Raw genomic sequence first — 27326 nt, 5'->3', positions numbered from 1 at the left:
TTCTACAACGATGGGAAGCTGCAGACGGAGGGATTTAATTGGAACATGACGGGCAGGTTGAATTTCAGCTGATGGAATGACACCCTGTTAGAGATGACAGAGGTTTGATCCATGGAAAGACCAGGCTGGCTTCAGACTTTTACTTGGAAGTCAGTCTGAGAAATAGAGATGGAAACTTTGAGACTCGCTGGCTTCCACCGCTGTGTTTATGAAGTAGGAATAACAGTGCAATTGTCATGGAACCATGTTTTCCCTTTCAGAACAAATAGAAGAAACTGATGTCTACCAGGATCTGTGCTGGGAACATCTGAGTGATGAGTATGTGTGTAGCCGGCCTCTTGTTGGCAAGCAGACAACTTACACTGAATGCTGCTGTTTGTATGGAGAGGCCTGGGGTATGCAGTGTGCCCTCTGCCCCATGAAGGATTCAGGTGAGCCCTCACCCAGTTCCTTCTGCCGGAGGCCTTTGGGAACAGGTTCACCTCCCTCCTTTGGATCCTGACTGTTCTTTCACGTCTGTATCTTCATCTTCACTCCTGATTCCTTACTTTCATCAGGGGTGGGGATAGGGGTGTGTGTGTGTAAGAGCAGGGTTGCATAAACATATGGCTCCTGGTTTACCTCCAGTCTAGACCCTGCCATTAATTTTTGAAACCTTCGTTCCCTTCCCCAAAGAATGATAAATGACCCAAAGAAACATAATGCAACTTAGCAATTGGTGACATAGATCTTTAGAATTTCTATTTCCCGATACTTCCTTTTTCTCGACAGTCTTTCTCATTTCTAACAGTTTCTACTTAGAGCAAAAAGTATTAGAGGCTATAGAAAGTCTGTCCTGGTTTTTATGACAGCCTCTTTGTGAGAGAGACCAAAAAGGAGTTATAACAATAGAGGAAGAGAGTAGAAAGGAATTGAAATGTATGCAAACAAATGTCCTTTCATTTCAAGTTTAGTTCCGAGGATAAACCTTTGCTCAAATGGGAAATGCAGCAGGCTAGGCTCCTGGTTTATCCCTTCTCCTTGTGTTGCGGGAAGACTGAAAGGTGCTGAGTCTGGGCTATTTGGTGACTCCTGGCCTGTGCACTGACTGCTTACTTCTTACCTCTGCCGCCACTTAACTGCTCTTGAAAGGAAAGCCCTTGAAAGTGTTGGGTATATCATTTTGTCTTTAGCTCTGAAATCGAGTTGTTAAAGCTAGAAAGACACCATGTGGGCATAAAGTGAGGGAGTTTATAATGAACAAATTCTCAGAATGGGCAAGAGTAGAAAAAATCCTTGAAAAGAGGAAATGCATTGACTTTCAGTTCACGAGAATGCAACTTTTGAGCTGTTTTATAGCCTTTCAGATTGGCGATAACTTAAAACCAATGTAGCATAAAAAAGAAAATGATTTGAATATGCCTTAAAAGAGAAAAGACTTGCAAAGGATAAAGAGCAAATACATAAAGAAATAGATGGTGATGATAGTAGCCTGGTAGTGGAAAGAGGATGGGTTCTGGGGCCAGACAGGGTGGATCTGGAATCAAGAACTGTCCAATAACTTCACCCAGCACAGCTCGTTTGTACAACAGAGGTGTTTATGCCTATCCTGTTGGGTTGTTGAGGAAGGGGAGGATGTAGGTAGAACAGGGACACAGGGAGTGAATGCTAATGATTATTAGCATTACTATGGCCTCTGTCCCCAGAGGCAGATGCCACAAGGAGAGGAAAGCAAAATCCATAGGAAGGGAGTACACAGGGCCTTGAGACATGTTCTCACAGTGCTCTTATATATGTCAGATCTATTGTACTTAGCCAGTGGTTTTTATGGTTGATTTTTTTTCAAAAATAGACCCCTTCTAAAGAATTAATCAAAGGGGTTCTGTCTCTCTCCACCTACCCCATCACAATTGAACTCTGCTCCTCCTTAGAGATGTTCATTCTTAACAGTTGGGCTTTTTTTTTTTTAATCATGCAAACCTTTTTCCTACACATTAATTGTTGTTATATAGCTATATTTATATTATTGTCATATATTTACATTAAAGAGCTTATTTAAAACTGAACTCCGTATTGTCGATAAGACACGTTTCGTTTTTTGTTTCACTCTTCAGCATCTCTGAAATGGGAGGTATCTTATAATTGATGGCATTGAACAATGGCCACAAGCTATTTTTTTACATTTTAATAATGTCTGTTATATCAGAATGTATTTTACAATATGGTATCTTGGAATAGAGGAAAGATGATAAATTTTTAAGTGGTTGCACAGACTGTTTTATGGATACATCAACTTTTATTTAGTCACCAGCAGCACTGGACTTTGGGGTTGTTTGTCCCTCCCACTGCTTGCTTCTATCTTGACTTTCCTTCTACAAACAATGCTGCAAGTGAACTTTCATGTATGTATCTTATATACACCTGTGGGAGTGCCTTAGTACGAAAATTCCTACAAATGAAAATGCTGGGTTGGCAGGTATGTGCACTTTAAACTTACTATATTACTCTGAAAATATTGTGCAAATTTGCACTCCCCGTGGCAGCATTTGAAATGCCTCCTTCCTCAGACCCTTCTACCATTGGATATTCTCAGTCTTTAAAATTGTTTTTATCAGATGGGTGAGAAGCATATTTACATGCACCTCCCTTATTCCTAGGGAATTTGAGTATCTTTTCTTTGTTTATAGGTGATGTGTATTTCTTGGTCAGTGAATTGTTTATCACCTCCTTCGCCCATTTTTTGTTGGACTTGGTGTCTTATTAATTTTTAGGAGCTTTGTATATATTCTGTTCACATCCCCAACATTTGGATTATGGTGTATGCTTTTTGTTACAGAAACTCCTTTATAAAGGTTCTGCACATATTTTCATTTTATTCTGTCCCTGTTCTAATAGTATGATTTTAAGTATTTACTGCATATAAGTCTGACAGGCCAATGGCTTTGAAAGTCAAGTTTAATTGACATAGCTTTTGGAAGAATAGTCAAGTATGTTGCTGTTAGAAATGAATTTTAGAATATTGTATCAATTTTCTTTAGCTGAGACTTCATAACATTTTAAAATATAAATTTGAACAAACATGTGAACAAATACATACTGTATAATATTTTTAGTAGAGCATGCGATATCAGGAAAAATATGGTACCCATTGCCAAACTAAAAAATAATTAGCATTGCTAATTATGGTAGCACTATAAAATTACAATAGTTAGCATTGCAACAATCTTTTAGTTAACATATGCACAGTACTTAGGATAAAATCTCCAAAAAGAATCTCTAGCATATAGTCAACCAAATCTTCAAAATCAGTGGTTTTCCGTCTTTTGTTTTTTAAACAATGGTAGTTTGTCAACTGAATTGTTATTTTAACCTCTAATATAGAAATTCGTTAATCTCAAAGTTGCTGGGGGAACTGGTTGGGAGAATAACTACTTAGTCTCTGCAGGTATCTCTCAGGGACCCCAGGGTTCCAGGGGACACATATTGAAAACTACTGTTCTAAATGTTTTAGTCAGAGGATAGGAATAAGTTAGGCAGCTCAGAAGGAGTGTTTCTGTTATATCCCTAAAATTATGGGCCTAGAACTATACTGAGTTCAGAATAAATCCACAGAGAAGGTCCACAGCAAAGGTTTTCCAGAGGTCCTCTGACCAACTGCCATTGCCTTGATCAGCACCTGACATTCTAGTTATACCCACACCAAACCATCTTCCATGGAGCATCTCTGCTGGAGTACAGTCACTAAGGGGAGCCAGAGCAGAGAGGTCAGCGTGTAGGCTCTGGAGGCAGGTTGCCTGAGTTTGAATACTGTCTTGGCAACTTCCTATCTAGGCAACCTTGTTACATTGTCTCCTGGTGCCTCTGTTTCCTCATGTGAAAGTAATTTCACCTGCCTTACAGGGCTGTTTTAAGACTTGAATAAGTTAATACATGAACACCTAGAATAGTCTTTGACACATTTGGAAGATAGCAACAGCTATTGCTACTTACTGCTAAGTGACCCAGATCAAATGCATTTTTCAAATGTAGCTGAAATCCAAGGATCTTATAAAGCATACAATTATCTAATAGCATCTGAGCATGAATTAAGGATAGACAAATGCAGAAGTAATTGCTCTCATATAAGCCTTGCTTTTCTAGACAACTGCTTTGCAAATACCAGTGGGCATGTCAGTTCTCTGTACTCCCCAGATATTATGAAAAAAACAGATTCTGGTTTCTAAGTGCAGAAGGTGGGGCAGGATTCTGCATTCGTAGCAAGGAATGCTACTGGTCCTCAGCAAGGATGCTGCATTCCTAGCAAGGATGCTACTGGTCCTCAGACAACACCAGCAAGGTTCTAAAGACACCTAAGAGCATCCACCTTGATTTTGTTAAGCTCACTTTAATACTGTTAGAAACTTTTCAAAGAGGAAACAAAGAATGTGTGAATTTTAAAACATGTTTACTCATAATTTCTGTCCTTGAACCTTTTAAATATGCCGTTCATGGATATCTTGATAGTTGAAAAGGACCACATTGTCTGTTGGTTAATATAAGCCCTGGATGAATCCCAGCCTGTCGGGCACTGAACCTTCCAGTTTCCCTAGTTGCTCAGCGATGCTTTGGGGAACAATTAGTTACTGATGGAAACAGTGCTGGAGGAATTTGAGGAATAAATCGTAGCACTTGTCATCAGCTTTGAGCATTAAAGTGCAGTGTAAAGTAAAGCTTTGGCTCTGGAACAGGCTTTCACACTTCTGGTGCAATAGGTCATGGGCACTAATTCTTGCTAAGGCAGCAACTACATCTGAGAATACTGGTAGTTGGAGGAGGTAGGAGTGGCTTGTTCAGTCGTGTTCTCCAAAGTTAGATGGCGTCTTGTGGAGTGGTACCACATGCAGGGGATGGAAGTGGAGGGGGACGGATTATATCAGGACAACTTGACACGAGGAGACCTGCATAGTTGTGCAATCCAGTACATTTCTGGGGCTGCTTAGGATCCCATGTTAATCCTCTGCTAAAGTCATGGAGGCCAGACACCAGGCATTCATAGAGGTTCCAGATGATTGAGGGAGGCCCTGCAACATGACATTGGACAATTTGTTGAAGCCATTGTGCACCGATAGCTTCCCCGTCCTCATCCTCTGGAGGCCTCGGCTCCCATATTCCTGTTCTGGCCTCCTCTCCTTCTCGTTCCTGTGCTCTTGGCTGCTTCCAGCTTTTCAAAGGTTTGAGACAGGGGGGCTGAACTGCTTTGGGAGGACCCTAGAATTTGAGCTCTTTATCATGTTATATCATTCCAGACTCTGGGAGAAAAAGGTGTTTGGAAAACCAAGTCAGGCAAGACAAGTCATTTTATCCGTGTCATAAACAAGACTTAGAGAAACTACAGCTTTAGAGCGAGATGGTAAGATAAGCAAAATGAGAGTTGGTGTCTCATCAGCTGTCCATCACAGTCTAGCACACTGGCGGGCATACTGACAGTATGTATTTGATGAATTCAGGGACTAAAGTAGGGCAGTTATTCTTGGTAAATAGAACTTAGTGATACCTTGCACTTAAGTAAAATGAACTTTTAATGTTTTTATTGCTACTCTTGAAAGCATAAGCTTCAATTTTCTGGAAAATGTGCCTATGAATTACAAGATATGTAGGATGCCGTTATCGCATGGAAATAAGAACCCACTAACCCACATGGGAAAGAAAAATAGACACACTTGACTACTGGAATCTAAGATTCCCAGGGCTCCCAGTGTCTGTGGCTTTCTTGTTCAAATAATTAGACTTCTGTTAAGTAAATTATTGAAATAATTAGACCTACTGTAAGTAAATTGAACATAAAGACTTAAAGTCTTGATCTAAAACTTTGAAGTTAAGAGGAAATTCGACAGGACCCTTAGTGTGTTGGGAGAGTGCCACCTATTGGTGGTATGATGTACTGCACCACAGTGTTGGACCCTCTACGGTTACTCTTAATGAAAGTCAGGTGTACAAAGGTGAGAGTAGTTAAAACTCGAAGGAAACTAGTGCCACAAAAGAAATTGGCACATGTTAAAAAAAATTGTAAAACACTAATATTGATCAAAATTCAGAGGAATGGTCCTCTCAGTTTTGCTGAGAGAACAGTTGGAAGATACAAATACATAGAAACAGTTGATGCAGAAATTCTGATTCTGGGGATACGGATTATGCTTGTACTTGAGTGCCAAGGGGAAACTGTAATCATTACAGCTTGAAGAAAAATTTGAAATCAATTCTGTCATTAGAGAATTTGTTAACTGTTACATGCAAGATGCAATTAGGAAAAAGAACCATGTTTGAAATGCAATCTTAAATTATTTATAGTTTGCCTGTTTTCAGCTTTAGTTAAATTACTTACATATTCCTTCCTTCATTCCATTATTTACTTCACACCTGCTATGCACTGTCCAACAAATTTTGGAACAGATGTACAGGTTGTATTTACATGAAATGTAAATTTTGATTCTGCAAAACTAACATAGTGTACAGTTATGTTACTAAATTAGAATTGTTTTTTTCCCTAATTGTTGCATCTAAAACATGCACGTGATACCCTTGATTCCCTTATTTAATAAATGCTCTATTTGTTGCAACAGCAAATGTTTTGATACTTCGCAATAGCTTATCTACCCCCAATATTTTCATATGGTTTTGCAAAAGTGACAGACTTTGGAATCTGTGTTCGAACAGTTGAGCTAGTGATTTCTTCCATATCCATGCACAGCTCTTACATGTTCCCAAATATCTCCATATAAGAAGTTTCATAATACCCTTGGAGGTGTGAAGGAAGACGGGGATTTGAGTCATGGACTGAACTTGAAAAAATATTGTAACTGGGCAGTGGTTGCAAAAGGCCTTTCAGCAGTCATGGTTTAAAGGCTTTTCCAAGAAATATGTTTCCAAAGAATGTTAATAATAACTTTGGAACATCCTACATGTGAGGCACAGTGAGTGGTCACTGCCTTTGGTTGAGGCAGTCCAGGGATCTTGTTCTGTTTCTGGCACTGCTTCTGTCGATTGCACTGGACAAGTTACTTCAGTTTCCTTTATCCAAAGTTGAGAACTCTTGTGAGGTTATGGTAATTAATACTCTCTGAGTACAAAAGCATTTATCATTTTGATCATAGATCCTGAATATTATGATTAAAGGAAGTGTAGCTGTTAATAAATTATAGTGGAGCATTAAAATCACACTGGAAAGATATAAAAGGCCTCCTAGATTGTCTGGCTACCATGCCTGTACACGTAATGTATACCGTGTATATGTAGAGTGGTAAGTGGTCCAGTGCTTTGGGACGTAATTCTTCGTATCCATGGAGCTAAATCGAATTGGATACTGTACGGAATGGCAAGTAAGCCATTTATGTGGTTTCTTATCAAAAGGATTGGTTTACTTAGAAAGCTTCCTCTTACTCCCTCCAAAAAGCAGTGAAAATACTTTTGTTACTATAAAAGGACAACTGGAAAATAAAATTTAGTAGTGAATTATGCACATGCAGCTTTGTGATTTAGTCCTTACGTTAGTCTCCTCGCATGTAAAATGGCAGTTAGCAACAATAGGTCATTTGAGGGTTAAATGTGATAAATGCGTGTGAGATGCTTGGATTACAGTACATGCTTTGTAGGTGTTAGCAAATCAAATCCTGTTCCAGGAAATGAGTTGAGCTAATGATTATTCCATGGTAGAAGTCTTTTTTGAAAGGAGGCGTGAGTTAAAGACAATGAAGAAGTGGAAGAGTGTTTAGGGACTAACGCAGAGTCAGACAGCTCTGCAGGACCCCGAGTGAAGCTGCCTCTTCTGTGCCCCTCCGGACTCCAGAGCCACGAGTGTCCGCTAAGGGGGGCTTTATGGCTGGAAAGGACCATTTAATGTTGGCTTTTAAATGAACATTCGGTATATTCAATTTATCAATTTTTTAAATAGAAAAAACAAAATAATGTATTTTATGTTTATAAAGAGTATAATCTATGAATGTTCAAAGAGAGATTTTCCTAAGAATTTAAGTCCAACTTACACATTTTGTCATTCTACTTATAAGTCCAATATTTTTAATATAAAATATTGATTTTTATTTTGTGATGAATGTTTAAATATAGCAAGGAACAGATAAAATTTTCCTTGAGAGTGACTTCTGTATCAAAACTGTATTAATTAAATCTCTGAACACTTTGGTCTCCATTTATAAATTTTATGGGGCATCTGGGTGGCTCAGTCGTTAAGCATATGACTTTGGCGCAGGTCGTGATCTCACAATTTGTGACTTCAGTCCCCACATCAGGTGAGCTGGAGTCCTACTTTTCTCTCTCTCTCTCTCTCTCTCTGTCTCTCTCCCTCTCCCTCTCCCTCTCCCTCTCCCTCTCCCTCTCCCTCTCCCTCTCCCTCTCTCTCCCTCTCCCTCTCTCCCTCTCCCTTTCCCTCTCCCTCTCTCCCTCTCCCTCTCCCTCTCTCCCTCTCCCTCTCCCTCTCTCCCTCTCCCCCTCTCTCCCTCTCTCCCTTTCTTCCTCTCTCTCTCTCCCTCTCCCTCTCTCTCTCCCTCTCTCTCCCCCTCTCTCCCCCTCTCCCCCTCTCTCCCCCTCTCTCCCCCTCTCTCCCCCCTCCCCCTCTCTCCCTCTCTCTCTCTCTCTCTCTCCCTCTCTCCCTCCCTCCCTCTTCTCTCTCTCTCCCCCCCTTCTCTCTCTCCCCCCCTTCTCTCTCTCTCTGCCCCTTGTGGGATTCTCTCTCTCTCCTCTCTCTGTATCTCTCGCTGTCTCTCTCTGCTACTCGCTCACTTGTGCCCTTTCTCGCTCTCAAAAAAAAATATTAATTTTATGTATTTATTTTCTCTCCAGCACTCTATATACTCAAAAGGGCAGCCCACAGTCCTAATAAGTATTTTCTTCTTCTTTTTTTAAAGTTTATTTATTTATTTATTTATTTTGAGAGAGAGAGGGCATGCATACACATGCCTGTGTCAGGGGAAGGAAAGAATCCCAAGCAGGCACCACACTCAATGCAGAGCCCAACACGGGGCTCGATCTCACAAACCATGAGATCACAACCTGAGCTGAAATCAAAGAGTTGGTCACTTAACCGACTGAACCACCCAGGCGCCTCAGCATTTTCTTCTTAAGCGCTTAAGCAGCTCTTCTAAATCTTAATAAATCGGACTTAAGATGCAGCAAATTGAATTTTTAATAAATTCAAATACTGTTTACCAACCTGATCAAGTCCTCTTAATACTCATTCAACACAAATCCTAATCGAAAGTCTGCTTTATTTCAAAGTAAAATCCCAAGGTCTGTCTGTCCAATTCCCTGTGGTATGGTTCTTACAAACATAAACATATGAAATAACAAAAACCTCATTCTAAAACCTTCATAGTAAAGTTACTATTCTAGACTTAATATACATCATTAATAGAGTTTCCATCTCAGGCCAGCTGAGGTCACTGGGTGGAAAAATTCACGACTGTGATGGTCAGTTATTGGAGAATGAACACCAGGGATGTGTGTGCTCAAGTGTGAGTCTGAACATCCGTGCATGAGATGATGGGCACGTCCCGTCACTCCCATGTCAGCAGGGGACCACAAGTGCTTCTCATGTTATTACTTTTATTTGAAAAATTTTTTTAAATGTTTATTTTTGAGAGACAGAGTGCGAGTGGGGGGGTAGGGTGGGCAGAAAGAGAGGGAGACACAGAATTTGAACCAGGTTCCAGACTCTAAGCTGTCAGCACAGAGCCCACCATGGGGCTCGAACCCACGAACTGTGAGATCATGATCTGAGCCGAAGTTGGACGCTTAACCAACTGAGCCGCCCAGGTCACCCTCATGTTATTACTTTTATAATCAGTATCTTCCATTATAGGGACTCAAGGGAGTAACAGGGCAGATAAAATTAATATATAAAAGCTTTTCTGGGACTCCTGGGTGGCTCAGTCAGTTGAGCGTCCAACATTGGCTCAGGTCATGATCTCGTGGTTTGTGAGTTCGAGCCCCACATCGGGCTTTGTGCTGACAGCTCGGAACCTGGATCCTGCTTCAGATTCTGTGTCTCCCTCTCTGTCTGCCCCTTTCCCACTCCAACTCGTCTCTCTCTCTCTCTCTCTCTCTCAAAAATAAAGAAACATTAAAAAAAATGTTAAAGCTTTTCTCCAAGTACACATGACTCCCCTTAAGAATCAGATACTGTCTCCCCAAAGGGATGTGCTCACCCCATCAGGATTCCCTACCACCCTGATGGCTTGAACCAATGATAAACTTCCCTTGTGCCTGTAAGGCAGGCTGGAGTGTTAGGGTTCTTTAGAAAAACTGACCCAATAAAAGAGAGAGCGATTTATTGACTGATTCATTCATTATAAGGAATCGGTTCACATAATTATAGCACCTGATAAATTCAAAATCTGCAGGGTGGGCTGATGACGTGCAAGGTTTGAGGGGAGCCAAGGCTCCAGGTCAGAGGCCTTTAGGCAGGAAGAGCTGATGTTGCAGAAGCCGGAAGACAGTGGACAGTGGATGGAGAATTTTCTCTCAGAGGAAAGACATGCTCTGTTCTCTTCAGTGATCCAGTGAATCAGTAATTCATGAGTGAGTGAGGCCCACATTATGGAGGGCAATTTGCTTTAACTCAGGTTCACCAATTTAAATGTTACCCTCATCCAGAACACCCTCATAGAAACACTCAGGGTTTGACCAACTATATCAGGGCACCCCATGGCCTAGCCAGGTTGGCACATGAAATTATCACAAGTGAGATTGTGAAAAAGTTAAATATTTGCAGTTTGTGGGCCATCTGCACTGTAAGGAAGGACATTGGTTTTAATTTCTATCTCCTCCCCTGGCACATGCTAGAGAAGGGCAGGGAGGAGGTAGGATATTTAACACTTAGCCAGGGCCCCCAGCTGGACAGGGCTATGACAGCAGGTCAGGGCCTCTTTAACTAAGCTGTGCAGAAGATACAGGACTTGAGAGAGGGAATAAGCAGGCAGGGATGAGTGACAGGGAAGCCTGCTACAAATAGCAATGTATCAGAGGAAGAATACTAGAAATGAAGCTTTCTAGAATGTGCTTTTTAATTTAAAAAAATTTTTTTAACGTTTTTTATTTATTTTTGAGAGAGACAGAGACAGAGCATGAGTGGGTGAGGGGCAGAGAGAGAGGGAGAAACAGAATTAGAAGCAGCTCCAGGTTCTGAGCGGTCAGCACAGAGCCTGACGCGGGGCTCAAACTCACAGACCGTGAGATCGTGACCTGAACTAAAGCTGGACGCTTAACTGACTGAGCCACCCAGGCGCCCCCCTGGAATGTGAGTTTTTAAAACAACCTTGTCAGGGCTCCTGGATGGCTCAGTGGGTTAAGTGTCCGCCTCTTGATTTCTGCTCAGGTCATGATCTCACGGCTCATGAGACTGAGATTCTTTCAAGCTTGAGATTCTCTTTCTCCCTCTCTCTCAAACCCTCCCCTGCTCATACTCTCTGTCTCAAAGTAAAAAGATAAACTTTCAAAACAGCAACTTTGCCTTTGGCAGGTGCATTAGACAACAAGCGAGCCCCAGGCAAGTCAGGCACCTTCAGGTTAGGATCATATTTTGTAGTCGCTGATTTAAAACATTTTACAAAAGAAACCTGGTTTGCTTTCAGAGTAAGGACAGTTAAAAGGAGGGGGAAAACCCAACCCCAGGATAGGGGAGAACTCCATTTCCTGCTACATTGCCAGAGACAGCACTCTGGAGGCATGTCCTGGAACAAGCTGCAGTTCCCAAACCCAGTTCCCTGGGGTCACAGCCAGTGAGGGTTTGGAACACCAGCTGCAGAGACTTTGCTGTACTGCAAACCAGAGTATTAACTACACCGAGAACTGGTGGAAGCCATGGTCTCCAGGGCTCCAGAACAATTAGAGAACAGTTAAGCGCGAGCACGGTTTGAGGATGAGATTGCCAGTTGGTGTCCTGAGCACTTCTGAAATTTTAGTTTGTGAATGGCTTGAACTTCAGGGAGTCACTTGTACTCAGTGCTTATTTTTCCTAAAAGCTGTACTGTATTGAGGTGCTAAGAAAGGATTTGGCCACATTCTTTTTTTTTTTTTTTTATGTTTTATTTTTGAGAGACAGATTACAAGCAGGAGAGGGGCAGAGAGAGACAGAGAGGGATACATAGAATCAGAAGCAGGCTCCAGGCTCTGAGCTGTCAGCACAGAGCCTGACGCGGGACTCGAACCCATAGACCGTGAGATCATGACCTGAGCTGAAGTCAGACACTTATCCAACTGAGCCACCCAGGTGCCCCGAGGATTTGGCCACATTCTTACATAACCTGTGCTGAATGGAGAGTAAATTTCATTGACTAAAGTCTCACTGATGTCCTCTTAGACGCTTTCTCATTTAGAGCCTAAGTAGAGAAATTAAAACGTATGTGTAAAATGAATAATCTGATGACAAAGAACAACACTTTTATTTTTAATTAACAAGCGATTTAATTCATCTCAAAAATAAGATTGTTTTAGCAGTTTACACTTTCTCCCTTGAAATCAGAGCTCACGCATAGACGTTCACTTTCTAGAAGCACCTTTCCAGTGGTTTTACTAGGTGATTTGCTCTTTAGTGGACATTTTACTTTCACATATTGTACATAAACTTTGCTGTTAGGATTTTTTTTTTTCCCCTCTTCGGTGGCAAGAACAATTGAAATGCACTCTAAGAAGAATGAACTGTGATGAGTGGGACTGTGAGAAAATCACTGCCCGTAATTGTTTTAAAGCCCCATTTTATGTTTGAGGTTATGAATTCAAATAACACTGTGCTTATTCTGACCTTTTCTTAATTAAGCTTATGAGACAGCTGTGGCTAGAACAGAGCTGCTGGCTCCCCGTGCCTTTTAAATGCTGACCTCATGGCCAGAGCAGGCAAGCTTGGCAAAATTTAGAGGAAGCTTATCTACTGTCCCTTCATGCAGCACACAGATTGTGCCTCTGATGAATGGGAGAAAAGCATCTAGAAAGTGCTTAGAAAGCTACCACGTTCTTGTCTTTGTGTTGACACAAATCGGCAGGGAGCAGAAGCTGGGGATGCCATTGTTTTTGCTCCCTATCCATAGCTAGTATCCTCACAAAGATTCACTCACTGGGGGGGATTAGGACACAGCATGCCTTCTTTATGCTTCCTTCTGAGATTCAAGTCTCCATGGCAAGCAGAGCTATTGTGAACATTTGTGCTGGTTGTACACTGCTCAACCCTAGAAGATACCATTTACATGGTAATCTGTGAGCACCTACAAAGTATAGCTGAAGAAATCACTTCCCGGAGGAAGTGGTACCAAGACTATATCTGATTCTGAATAGATCCAGAGGGGAAAGTAAAAAAAGTGATTTCAGATTAAGATAAATAGCATTGTATGGGAAAACCATAAAACTGAATTAGGGATCTTAAAATAGTTCAGTGTTCCTTTGTAGTGTCTTATTTCCTATAATTGAGTGGAATAATAATATTGACTGTGTTTAGTGTTAGTTTAATATTCTACTTATTACCTAGAACCTGGTCTTCAAGTAATAATGGATTCAGCTGTATCTTTATCTCATAACCTTGAGATCTATACTTCAGAATATTAATCAAGAGTTTTGAACAAATGTTAATATAGCTTTCTTTGCTTCTAAACTTAAATAAGCAAGGTCAAAATAATATACACTAAAACCCAATTATATTTACCCTTACATTTTAATAGTTTGTTTTAGTAAATGTTACGGTTTGAGAGTCAATCCTGGCTTGCCTTTTAGAACTTCTCTAGACCTCCATTTCTTCAGCAGAAAAGTGAATGAGAGACTGACCTCACGGATATAAGACAGACTGCTTACAATGTGTTAAATTCCATGATTGTCCATCATTCTGAAACCACCCAGGTGAGCTCAGTAGCGGCACCTAGTGGTGATTACCTCCTATTCCCAACCGCAAAGTTCCATGACAAATTGTCTTCTCTAGATCCTTCAGCCTAATAGTAAAACTTCTCTTCAGAATCATAAAATATGTAAGCTAGAAAGGATCTCAGAGATCAACTACTGTAGTTTCCTCATTCTATCAGTTAAAAATAGAAAGGTTAGATGAACTCTAGACTTAACATATAAACATTTTTTTCTCCTGTATTATTTTTGTTTCTCTTTTGACTTTTTTTTGAAGTGACATTTAAATAACATAAAATTAAGCATTTTCAAATGAACACTTCAGGGGCCTCAGTACATCCACCATGTTGTACAATCTCCCCCTTAAGGATGTACTTAGCTCCTGTTTTAAAATAATTCTTACTTGGTTAATGCAAAAATAAAGACAGAAACCATTGTATTCCTGATATATAATAGTAACCTGCTTTTTCTAATTGTTGACTTCTCGGATCATCACTTCAGGGTGATATTTAGAGAACAGGAAAGAAGAAAATAAATTGATATATCTGCCCTGGCAGTTAGAAAATGATAAAGTAGAACGGTTTAGAAAAACTAACACGCTGAACTTTCCTCTTGTTTGCCTGTTTATTGTATTGTTCACTCGTCTCTCTTATCAAACACTAGAGGTTACCTCATTCCCAATTTCCCCAGAGATTGCCTGAATGTAAGACTTAACGTTGTATTTCCAAAGCCCTGGGTATTTAGAAATGGAGAAACCTTTTTCACGCAATCCTTAATAAGAAGTTCATAAGTTATCAATCATTATTTTAGGGTTTTCGTGTGTGGCATGATTTAATGGCATTACAAGTGCATAAATTTTGAATCCAGGTTTTAGAAGGCAAAGGGAGCCTCCAGTTTTTGGCATTCATACCCAACAAATCTGTCTCTCCAGTAGAGTCTGGCTAAATAAACAGCAATCTGTTGGAAACGCAGTGAGTGACTGGGTTTGGAAGGGCAGTGTTAGGTGACTGCTGGGGTGGGGAGCTCAGTTGGTCTGTGGCCCATGAGTTTCCTTAGAGCATTAACATTTACAGGAGTCCTGCAGAACGTAAACCTTGCCAAGACTTTAGACTTCATTACTTCCCTGTCCTCGACAAGTACAATTTAATTGAACATTAAGCAATTTGATCTCTTTCACCTAATAAATCGAGCAAATTCAATAAACATAAATCCTGCTAATGATAGAGCTGACCCTGGTGGGGCTGAGCTCATCAGCATTCATGGTTATTGCTCTCCCTGGAATTTGAGTCACAAATGCTTATTGCTGAACTAAGTACTTACCTGGTGCTTAAGGTCTAGGGAATGGATTTCATAATTTTCTTTGCAGGGTTTCTGAAGGGCAGCTGTGGAATCGAACACGGTTTTGCAGATAGACTAAGTCAGGTTAGAATCTCTCACCTAAACTAGGACAAGTTACACTATAAGTCAGAAACAAAAGGAGCTAATTACAATTATTTCAGAGGATGTTCGGAGATTTCAAGGAAAAAAAAAAATGTATGCAAAAGCACACAGCACCTGACATGAGGGAACTTCATGTAGTACATGTTCACTAACTTCCTTTTTTTCCCACTGTTCTTCGGCAGAGATCTACAGTAGCCAGTGTTTACATGCTACTGTGTTTCCCTAAAGCTTTCTTATCCATTATATATGCCCATGACTCTGAGTTACCTCCCTCCTCCTCTTCACCTTATTGGCCTCCACAGATGCCACCTCCAAGGTGAAGCCTTCCCCAGCTCTTCCTGGTGACCTTCTCTGTGGTCCCGATAAGCTACTGTACATCTCACAGTGTATGTACCTTTGTCATAGCGTCATTATAACCTTCCTCTGTCCCCACTCCCACCCTCCCCGTAATATTCTGTGTCTGGTTGAATGAATGAGTCAGTCCCTGAATAAAACATTGACTTGCCTTTAATATCACAAAGACAGGTACCCTAATCCTGTTGAGGATGAAACTCAAAAAAATACGTCCAGTCCAAGCAACTAGAAAGTAGAGAAACAACACTAGGACCCGAGGCCTTTGACTGCGTCCATTTTCTTTTTAGTATACCCTGTTCCCTCTCACAGTGCAGCAAGTTTTAATATCTAGGAAGCAGGCTACTGTCTGTTCATTGGACACTGTAGGTAAACGTTTTTTTCTGAAAAGAGCGTAAGTAGAGAGGCACTCAAACAAGTGGCCGACCCACAGGGTGTGGACTGCCAGTGGCATGCTGTCTTTCAGGTTCCTTTATCATCAGTGCTGGATGGTATTTTCTGTAAATGGTTCCCATTTTTCTAATCTCCTAGTTTTTCCCACTTTCAGTCAAAGACAAATGCCCATTGTCCTGCTGGCTGCACAAGCACCAGGATAAATCCTAATTCCATTCTCCCTGTCCTCTTCCTTCATTTCCTGGCTGTGTGTCTGTGTTTTCCAAACACCATCATCAATCAATAAGACGTGTGGAAGTCTGTAAGAAAAACACCTGGTCTCGACATTGGAGCAAAACATGACCCATTTTTCTTAATGCATAAGAATCGGTCCTTGTTTCTTCTGTATTTGAAAATAATGCACTTCAAACGTTGGAGCCCTGAGTTTTTAGCCTTGATGTGTGGAGAATGAAATGCAGTCTCGTCTTCATTTCTAAAAGCAGCTGAATTTAATCTGCCTCAGTCAGAACTAAAACTTCACCTCCCATTGTCCTCACATGCCAGAGTGGCATGGTGACATGTGACTGTCCAGACCAGCCCTGCAGATGTGTCTGTCATCAGGAAGGGAGATTTCCTGCCAGGATATAATGCTGTGCTTCCCATTGCTGCTGACAGCAGAGGCCCCAGACCCAGTGGCTCCAGGGGGTAATTTTTAAACTTTTTTTTTTTCAATTTAAAATTAAAATCAAAGCAGCACCATCTGTCATAAGAATCAGCCATGCCAGGGAAAGGACTGTGATCAATGGCCTGGATCTTGTTGAGACTACTTAGTGACGGTGTCCCACACCGTCTTTTCATAGCTTTGATCAAGAGCTTAGCATTTGTCGTTGGGGAGGTGAAGAATGCATAAGGGGGGGAGGTTTTGAGGTGTGAATATTTCCATTTCCTGTTCATTTCACATTCATATTTGGCCGGATCCTGGATGAACACATTGTAAATTGTGGCTCATACATGGTATTTGCCTCCCAGAGCACAAGCTCTGGTGAGCAAAACTATTCCTTTGTATCGGTCCCCAGACAGCTAGGTGATTAATAGTTGTTGATGTGCCTAAGGGTGTTGTGGAGAAGGAAAAAGACCCTAGGGAGAGTATGTGTTCATCCCCACATGTTATGCTAGGTGAAACGGAGAACCAGTAGAGGCTCGTGCGCTCTCGTGGGAAGTGGGTTCCGTACTCTCTGCCAACCATGATTCACTGTGTCCCCCAGCTAGAGTGTAACCATGCCACGGGACTAGCTGATCACCAAGGCTAGAATGGGCTCTGGTTGTAGCTTGGGGTGCACAGAAGCCCAGCACGTTCTAGAAATAGACACGTGCTCAGGTCCTGAGGAGGATGCCTTGCCAAAGACTCAGAAAATTCTGTGATATTCCAGTTGCTCCCCTGGAAGATGATGAGAAACCTGTCTACTTGAGATATCTCTGAAGGATTCAGGCATACAGTAAGAATTGTTGGACATCACTGTGCCTTCTACTCTGAGTTCTGTTAGTCTGGTGTCACAATATGCTATTGCTCTCATTGCCTGACCAAATAATTGTATCTGTCAAGGCAGTAAATGATTTTGTCCCCAGTTGTTTGAGACAAAGCCCATGAAGACCTCTTTCTCTGTTTACTGAGCAAGAGTTTCTCTCCACGTATTAAAAAAAAAATTTTTTATGTTTATTCTTGTGAGAGAGAGAGACAGAGCATGAACGGGGGAGGGGCAGAGAGAGAGGGAGACACAGAACTTGAAGTGGGCTCCAGACTCTGAGGTGTCAGCACAGAGCATGACGCAGGGCTTGAACTCACCAACTGTGAGATCATGACCGGAGCCAAAGTCACCTTAACCGGCTGAGCCACCCAGGTGCCCCTCTCCATGTATTTAAAAATTCCAAATAATCTTGAAACAATATTTTAAAACATCTAGAGAGTGACCTTCATTGGTCTTAATGTACTGCACACTTCTTTGCCTGCTGACAACTACCTGTACGTTTTGCTAATACTGAAATTGCTTCTTTAGCTGTCTTTGAAAATCCTCATTTATTTCCAGTGTTCAATAGAGACTTAGAGATTTTTACCTATGAGAGAAATCGGAACTTCCGTTTTCTTGATGATTCAGAATTTATGAACAGTTCCGTAGCAGTATCTCATTTTCATACATCAGTAATACAGAGGTAGGCAAACAAGAATTATTACCCCCATGTGACAAGTGTGGAAACTGAGGTCTGCCCCAAATGCTAAGCTGGGAAGTAAGTGGTCCAGTCAGGACTTGAGCCCCAGCTTCTTGCCTCCAGAGCCCATGTTCCTTCCATTACCCCACACTCGCTTCGCCCTTGACCCTGGCCAAGAATGAGAGCAGATGTGCACAGCAGGAGGGGCAGCATGGATGGATTAGGGTAGACCCATCCATGCTCCCAGAAAGATAACTCAAAATGCATGTCCTGGTGATGATGGGAATGTAGCGCATCTTCAAATACAAAAGAGCATACGTTTCGTGCAGAAATCAGTTTTGAAAACTGACCAAAACTGTTTTGAAATTGGGAATGCTTAATGTGTTAGAGAAAGGAAAGCAACAAAGGACAGTAAGTTCTAGAATCTTAAAAATGCATGGCTGAGGAAGAAAGGAAGGGAAAGAAGATATGGCGGTCCCTGAAGTTTCACCCCCGTTCGTCTGCTCTCCTTTACCAGCCTGGATCCAGTCAGAAGGCTTCCTTAGGAAACTCTTGGTAGTCCCCAAACACAGCTTACAGCTTCTTTCTTGATGCCTTTGGGTAACCTCTTTAAAATGAATACAAAATACCTTTTCCAGCAAAGGAAATCCTACTTGTCTTCTGAATTTCAGGTCAAACGCCACCTTTTCCAGGAAGCTCTTCCTCCTCCTCACTCTCACATTTGGGCCCTTTCTTTTGCTCTGCTAGATGGTGAGAGCTTGAAGGGTAGGGACCAGCTCGTTTCATGGTGGAAGAGGAAGACCCAGACCTAAGGGCCAGACGGCGCCCAGCAGCTCTGTGTCAGTCAACAGCTCCAGACCTTGAGTCTCAGCGAGGTTTCCTCTACATGCAGATGTGTATAGGACCATGCTCAGCCTTCTCTGGATTTAGTTTTACAAAATAAGAACATGAACTTATTTTTAATATCTCCTCTTGATCACAGCCATTGCTTGGATATAAAATACCGAACAGTCTCCCTTTCAGATGTGCAACAAACATATATAAAAAAAGCCATGAGAGAAAATGACCTCAGCTCTTGAAACTTGTAAATATTTCAGCAATCTTGCTCTCACAGGGAGATCCCTAATTCTTTTTCAAACTTGAAGGAGAACTGACAACCGTTTGTGTTCTCTTTGCTTCCAGTTGTGTGTGGTTTTTTTGGAGGGAAGGGTGCAAGTCAAGGATCTTTTTTTTTCAGGTTCACCTGTTTCCTTAATGAAATTAATATTTCTTATGAAATGATTTCAGGCAAAAGTGTTGGGTGTCTGGGGTCTGTATGTTGTTCCTGGAAAGCTTCCACACAAGGAGAATTTGAGGAAGGGGCAACCATCACCCCTCCCCCTCCATTCAGTGTTCAGGGTCTTTTCTGGCCTTGTGCTTGCTTTGTGCAGTTCTAGGAGAGAATTGTGTGAGTGTGTGCGCACACACACACATGCACCTCTGACTCCTTTAAGTGGGGGTAGGGGTGAAAGCCTTGAGAGGTCACACCAAAGCCCTAATGCATTTCTTTATTTTCATATGTCACAGGAGGAAACAAAAGAGAGTAAAGCCCTCCCCCACCCCCCCAGTCTGTGGTCCAGGCAGATGTGGTTGTTGCCTTGTGTGACTGTCCTGAGTGTGTCCATCCAGTCCTGGGGCCACTGGACTAGCATCTCACAGTTTTGGAAGAGCTACTGAAGTCTGGGGAGCCCCAGGATTTCTTCCATATGCCAGATAAATCCTTGGACAGTATATTTCCATACAACATGTATTGAGAACATGAAGCTATCCCTTCTAAAGCTTTCTTCTCTAGACCTGCCAAATAACTCTGCCCCTCAATTCAGGCAAGGGCCTGGGACGGTGAAATGCTTTGAAAACTCAGTAACCCTGGAACAAATGAAAAACCAGTGTCCCATGTGGTGGCTGGGTCCTTGTTACTGTAATACTACATTCATACAGACCAGGCCTTGATTTTAGAGTTCTAAAAGTTGCTCTTAAAATAAAATGGTACCTACTGGCATCCTCACTTGGTTATGTCTTTTTTGGATCACCAGAGTTACAACTTTTCTGTCTCTTTTGAGTGAAAACATACCTGTCTGTGAGAATGACCAGTCCTTTAAGATGGTAACACCTGTTGGTTTCAGGTAAAACCATTCTTCCAAAAGGCCTGTAGCTTTCTGAGCGCTGGCTCACTTTTCAGTTCCTTCCTCTCCTGGGCTACGTTCTGCCAACTGTTCAGCTACTGTTTTTGGTCTTCAGTGTAGAATCTTAATTATGCTGTTTAGCTTTTCATTGTGCGTGGGTGGCTACAGCTCCCATAAAGAATATGGAGACGAGGTCTAAGATCGGTGGTGCACATGTGTGCGAGACAGGAGCGTATGGTGGACAGTGCCCTGGCCGGTTTCTGTGGCTCTGAGCTGCGAGTGGGTGTGTCTAGGGGCCAGCAAACAGTGATGACGTCTCACATTGCTTTTCATTTCCTTCTTAGATGACTATGCCCAGCTGTGTAATATCCCCGTCACGGGACGCCGGCGGCCATATGGACGGGATGCCTTGGTTGACTTCAGCGAACAGTATGCTCCAGAAGCTGATCCCTATTTTATTCAGGACCGTAAGCAAAATTTTTCAGTTATGTTGAAACTAAAGTGACTGACTAAAGATTAGTCAATGGTTCTCAAAAGGTAGCCCCTGGGAATTTGTCAGAAATGTAAGCTTTCAGGCCCCACTCTAAGACCTGCTGAATTGGAAAGTCAGTTTTATCCATCCTGTGCATACTCCTTATACGTGTTCAAGTTCAGAAATATTGGATCAAATTATTGGCATGCTGGAGGGTCTGCTGTTACTTTCTTTAAAGAAAAAAAAAATCATCTTCTAAGATCCATAGCAAAATCATTTCTTTACTCATTACGTGATGGTCTAATTTAAGGGTCGGGGTTGTCTTGAAAGCCTGATTATAATTGACATTGTTTCTCATATAAGGAAATGACATGTTAACTGTAACAAGTTGATCTTTACAGGTATTTTAGAGTGGGAGGTCAAAAAAATTGCTCTTCTGGTCAGAAATTGTTAGAATCCACTCATGATGGGATTTATTAAGAAATGATGCATGGTGGCTTCTCCTGGTCTTGTGGGCAGAGATTTTCTGTGGGAGATGGAGTGTGCCTGTGTGAACCCTGTTCCCATTTAGGAAAAAAAATGTCTGTGGGGCGCCTGGGTGTCTCGTTCGGTTAAGCGTCCGACTCTTGATTTCAGCTCAGGTCATGATCTCGGGGGCCCTGTGGGTTCAAGCCCTGTGCGGGGCTTCACGATGTCAGTGCAGAGCCTCCTTGGGATTCTCTCTCTCTTTCTGCCCCTCCCCTGCTTGCGTCTGTGCTGTCTGTCTGTCTGTCTGTCTGTCTCTCTCTCTCTCTCTCTCAAAATAAATAAATAAACTTTAAAAAAGAAAGAAAGGAAGAAATGTCTGAAGGTGTTTAACCGGGAGTGTCCTGGATGAGGAAGCCGTGCAAGCTAAAGGTTTCTATGGGGGAAACCACAGCTTTTCAAATACACAACACAGTATTGGTAGAGGATAGGTGGTGTTCCCTTCAGGACTGGCAATGGGGAAATGCGGCTTCCAGCCGCCTTGTCCAAATCTCACAGAGGGGCCCTCCTTGCAGTGTGTGAAGCTACACCAGATTTTCAAGACGGAGAATCCCTGCAGGCCAGGGGGTTGGAGTTAGGACTTTGGAGACACTGCTGAATGACAGACTACAGCGACGCCTTTTCTTTCTTGGGGACCTGTTAACCTGTGAACGAAGCGCACTAGCCGTGACCTGGTTCCTGAGGGCAACCCAAGCTTTGTGGCTACATTTGGCACTGCTTCAGTTCTGAGTCAAAGAGTGTTTCCTTCCTTCCTTTCTCCTTCCTTCCTCTTGTTTTTGATGGATGCATACATTGATCGTTCAGCACAATGACGTGAAAACAGCATTGTATCAGTCCAGCTGAGTTAATTAACATGCCCCTGTATACCCCCCCAGCCCCAGGTGTAGAACATTCCCAGCATTCAGAAGGCCCCTGAAGCCCTTTCCCAGCCGGGCCCCCTGCCCCAAGAGTATCATAACTTCTAATACCTTGGATTATTTCTTTTAATCAACAACATACATCCATGCACTATTTCATGAAATGTGTCGAAATACACTGGCAGGTATAAGACTGGGCACTTACAATTTTGACACTTACCTGTGACTGTGTTATAGGTCAATAAACATTTACCTTTAAAAAGAAGAAAAGGAGAAGAAATATTAAGGTTGAAAGAAAGCCCAGCTTGCCTGCCCCATAAATCCAAAATAACAGGTTAAGTCTCTACACAACAGTGACCCAATCCCATAGCTTCTATGTGCAGCCTCTAGCACATTAGATAGAGTCCAGATTCCAGGAATTTTCATGTTGAAGTGTTCTGGCTCGTGTACCTTCTTTTTTTAATGCTGACGTTGCTTCAGGACTCTTAATTCACTACAAATGTTAAGAAATAAACATGTTGGTGTCACATCGATTTCCTATTTAGTAACAGAAGAAGCTGAGATGCAATTTTAAGGCCTCCAGCACTGATTCTATCAATGGCCTTTAAACTTATTGCAATTTATGAGAAATAGCTCCTCCTTCCCAGACCGGGAGCAAGGACTTTCCGGCCCTTCTAAAGAAATGACTGTATTGGGTAGATAGCAACATAGAAAGAAAGCTGAGATTTCTTAATCTCCTGCCTTCTGGTTATTTAAGAAAATTGGACTGGTAACCGGAGGCAGTTTTTTAGTTAAGGCAGTATTTTATACAAGTAGAATCTCCTAGAGCAGAAATCAGCTCTTTCTTGTAAAGGACTAGAGAATAAATTTTTTAGGCTTTGAAGCAGCTACTCAGCCCTGCTAGGGTATCACGAAAACAGCCACAGACAGCATGTCAGCGAATGGGGTATCTGTGTTCAAGTAAAACTTTATTTACAAAAGTAGGAGACCACCACATTTTGAGAAGGGGCTGTCCTTTGCTGACTCGTGTAGAAGTATTTTTTGGAGTCTGCTTGATGTATGTGTGTAGAGTTTTCAATATTTAATTCCATGTTTTAATTTCTGTAATAATAATTTTTAGCAGTTATAAAGTCAAAACGATTTTGCCATGATACCTGGAATTTGAAAATATTATAGATTAAGACTTTATTTTCTTAAGTATTTCTCAAACTGGCTTTGGGGCCCTGATGACATATTCTTAATGGTGTGTAATTTTTTTTTCCCCTTCAAAATTTTTAAAAGTGCTATCATGGATGTATTAATTTTTAGTCACTGAGTTAAACCTTACAGCCCTGTCTAAACAATGTTATTTTGCTGCCCCCTGCAGTTCCGCTGGAGAATTACTTCAGAGGCCAGAGTTATGGTCCTATTTTGATTTTTTTTTTTTTTCTTTTAAAGCTGATAACGTGATGAGGTTCTGAAGGGGGAGCCCACATCAACAGTGTTTTTGTATCACTGTGGATTTATATTTACAACTCTTCTTTCTAGAAAGAGAGCTAAATACTCTTGATGCCTGTTTCATGTGTTTATATAACTAAACGCTAGTTCTGAATCAGTTTAAAGATACCTAAACTATTAAAAAAAGCCAAACAAGAACTTCTTTGTTTCCTTAAAAAAATAATTTTGACTTTCTAACCACAAGTATGATATACTTTTCTCATTTATCAGGATGTTTCAAGTCGCTTTTACTGTCTTTATCCTTTGATCTCCTGAGAGCCCTTTTGTAAGGCTCATTCCAAAGCTAGAGCAAACAAACACAGGTTACACAGCAAGACCAGCCCAGCTTTTCACTGCTTTTTGGGGAACTCCAAGTGAAAAACCACCGCCTCAAATTTTCATGGATGTTCTGAGCAAATGTCTGCTGAACTGTGATAGTCACTTCCATTGTTTCCATCCTGAACGTTGTTCTGACATTTGCCCTACTGAGAACTCAGGAAATTTGGAATTTTAGATAAACACTTCTGTTTATTAAGAGCAAACCCAAAAACCATACTCAGTCACTTTTTATGCTTTTAATTTAGAACATCAGAATTCAAGATGTAGGGCTACTAATGGACAAACGATATATAAAGCTTCTACTATCTTATGCATAATGCTGTGTACAGATACATTCAGTGTTAAATTTTACTGCTAACTTTAAGACATCTGAAATAGGTGTCTAAAATATGAATATATGATGAACCACAATCTTAATAATCGTATAGTTTTTTTATAAGAATTTTTTAAGTTTATTTAATTTTTTTCATGGGGTGGGCAGAGAGAGAGAGAGGGAGAGAGAGAGAGAGAGAGAGAGAGAATCTTAAGCAGTCTCCACACTGTCTGTGCAGAGCCCAACAGGGGGCTCACTCTCATGAACTGTGAGACCACGACCTGAGCCATACCAAGAGCCAGATGCTTAACCAACTGAGCCATCCAGGCGCCCCAGTAATCCTATAGTTTTAAAAGACAGTGAAAGAGGTTGCAAATTTCTAACCTGGCTCCTGTCTTTTCCTTTCTAGGTTTTTTAAATAGCTTCGAGGAGTTGCAGGCTGAAGAATGTGGCATCCTCAATGGATGTGAGAATGGCCGCTGTGTGAGGGTGCAGGAAGGTTATACCTGTGACTGTTTTGATGGGTATCACTTGGATATGGCCAAGATGACCTGTGTTGGTAAGGATGATGTGTGCCCTCTCGGAAGTTATTCTTTCCCCCAGGTGCCCTGTGGCCAGATCTCCTATAATCGAGTACATGTAAGATAGATTTGCAGTTTCAGTTTAGAAAGAGGAGAAAAGTTCTGGAGATGGCAGTGATGGTTTCACAACAATGTGAATGTACTTCGAGAGGACAGAACATTCTAGGTAATTAGTTTGACTCCTCTAACTTTAGCTTTTGACTGCAGCAAATAGTGTTTTCCCCCAGTACCTGACACAAGCGTAAGAGAGTGTAGGTGTCTGGGGAAAAAAAAAACTTTTATGGTAATCATTTTGGAGAATGTTCCTCCCACAACTACCTCTTCCTCTCTGTCTCTCGCATTGCCTTTGCTTCTATTTTTGAACAACTGGTAAGCATACATTAATTCTTCCTCACATGCTCAATGCCATCTTCCAGGGCCTGGCCCTTGACTTACAGGGTTTTCCTATTTCTGTGGCTCTTCCATTCCCTCCGGTAGCAACCCCCTTCCCCACTTGAGTTTTGTTTGTCTCTGTCTGCGGTGGGTCTGGAAAATAGGTAACCTGGGTTATTACAGGTGTTTAGAGTGCATTTCTTTCCTGTGGAAAGAAATCTGAGAAGGTAACTTGAGCCTTTACAGGGGCTGCCCCGAAGGCTCTCTGCTCACTTGTTTGCTTCTTTAGTGTATTCCTCTAGACAGATCTGTTATTCTGTACCTGTGGAAAGGAATTTAGAAGTGGAAAAATTCCTCCAGCTTTCTTGAGTTTTGACTATAAGATGTCAAGCTGACAAAATGTTCCTGTTGTGTTAAATACAGGGAAGGAAATTCTAGAGCCTTCCGGATCATCTACCTTTTTCAGATCTAGAAAGTCTTACTTATCTTGCATGTATTTGCAACGGATGATAATGAGAAAGACTGCACAGTTTACTGGGGTGGGGGTCCGGGGGTGAGGAGAGCGGAGAACAGCCTGGCTGTGTTCGGGCCAGACGCCTTGCTGCCTCAGGTAAGCCGTAGGCCACGTTTCCTCTTGGGGTGGTACTGGAACGTCTTCACCTGCATGGTTTGGCTTGTTGCAGATGTAAACGAATGTGATGAGTTGAACAACCGGATGTCTCTCTGCAAGAATGCCAAGTGCATCAACACCGAGGGCTCCTACAAGTGTGTGTGTCTGCCTGGCTACGTGCCTTCGGACAAGCCCAACTACTGCACGCCATTGAGTACCGCCTTGAATTTAGAAAAAGACAGCGACCTGGAGTAAAAGAGGATCTACATAACCTAAGCCCGTATACTCTGCACTGTGTAAAGGAAAAGAGAGAAATGTATTATACTTGAGACATTGCACCTACCCCAGAATGTCGGAAACACGGAACCATCACAGAATTGCGTCTCCTCGTAAAGAAGAGGAGAGGATCCAGTGTGAGCCTGACTGGTGTGACAGACCAAATGGACATTTCTCTGAAAAACCAGTATATATAGTCTGTTCATATGTAAAATTCAGTGGAAAAGAGGCGGAACAGTGCTGTTATTTTAAACAGAAGGTTGTATTATGATGTTTTTGTTTTTGTTTTTGTTTTTTTACTATTGCTTGATTAAATTTGGCATTTAAATAGTGGTGGAAATATTTTATATAATTTTCATTTTTTGGTTGTGCAGTTCCTTGGCTGCTGTTTTTCTTCAGATTTTTTTTTTTCAAGCTCAAGGGCACAAGTCTTTGATAAAATATTGTTAAACTGTATTATAAGTATTGTTACACAGGGTTATGTTATTCCCGGTCTGGAGCATTTTTAAAAATCCAAACTGTCTGTCCTGTGGAGCAGGCAGCAATTTTGTCTCAAAACTTTTCTACACATTTCGAGGAAAATACTTTATATTTACAGTGTATCGTCTGATTTTAATGTCCATTCTTAGCCAAGCTGCTAGTAGGCATCAATTGGATCCTTTCCCGCATTAAAATGGAAGAATTAATGAGCTCATGTTAGTATTGTAATGTGTAAAGTAAGCCCAGCAAAATTTTTTGAAAACTTGATGATCCCAATATATTTACCATTGTATGTTAAAGCAAAATAAATCACCATTTTTTTAGAAAAAAAAATTCTACCTGGGAGTAACTGTCAATGAGTACCTGTCATATTCCCCCCACCTCATTTATTTTTATGAACGGTTCTCTAGTAGCATAGAGTCTTTCACAGGTTAATTATTACATTTGTTAGATGTTGGTAGGGACTGAATGGCGTCCACCCGTGTAATTCATATGTTGGTGTCCTAACCCTCAGTACCCCAGAATGTGAGTGTCCTTGAAGACGGGAGTCTTTAAAGTGGTAATTAAGGTTAAATGAGGTCTTTGGGGTGACCCTAGCCCAATATGACTGGTGTCCTTATAGGAAGAGATAGGACAGACACACACAG

At 41.5% G+C, this 27326-nt stretch overlaps 1 protein-coding gene across 9 annotated transcripts in view; it reads left to right on the top strand.

Moving 5' to 3' along the window:
• LTBP1 (latent transforming growth factor beta binding protein 1) overlaps positions 1-27040 on the top strand; it is a 398718-nt gene extending 371678 nt beyond the window's left edge. For 4 of the 9 annotated variants that reach the window (XM_042982189.1, XM_042982190.1, XM_042982188.1 and 1 more), the window contains 4 exons: positions 261-431; positions 20723-20845; positions 24770-24919; positions 25997-27040. In XM_042982189.1, the coding sequence (XP_042838123.1) occupies positions 261-431; positions 20723-20845; positions 24770-24919; positions 25997-26178 (626 nt within the window). In that variant the 3' untranslated portion in view covers positions 26179-27040. The remainder of the gene's footprint in view (positions 1-260; positions 432-20722; positions 20846-24769; positions 24920-25996) is intronic. The other 5 variants (XM_042982192.1, XM_042982191.1, XM_015537646.2 and 2 more) reach the window with 2 other exon arrangements.
• Positions 27041-27326: the final 286 nt, after the last annotated feature.

The sequence above is a fragment of the Panthera tigris genome, chromosome A3, assembly GCF_018350195.1.
Source record: "Panthera tigris isolate Pti1 chromosome A3, P.tigris_Pti1_mat1.1, whole genome shotgun sequence".
Taxonomy (NCBI): Eukaryota; Metazoa; Chordata; class Mammalia; order Carnivora; family Felidae; genus Panthera; species Panthera tigris.
Note: the sequence above shows the minus strand (reverse complement) of the source record. Positions and strands in the feature narration are given on the sequence as shown.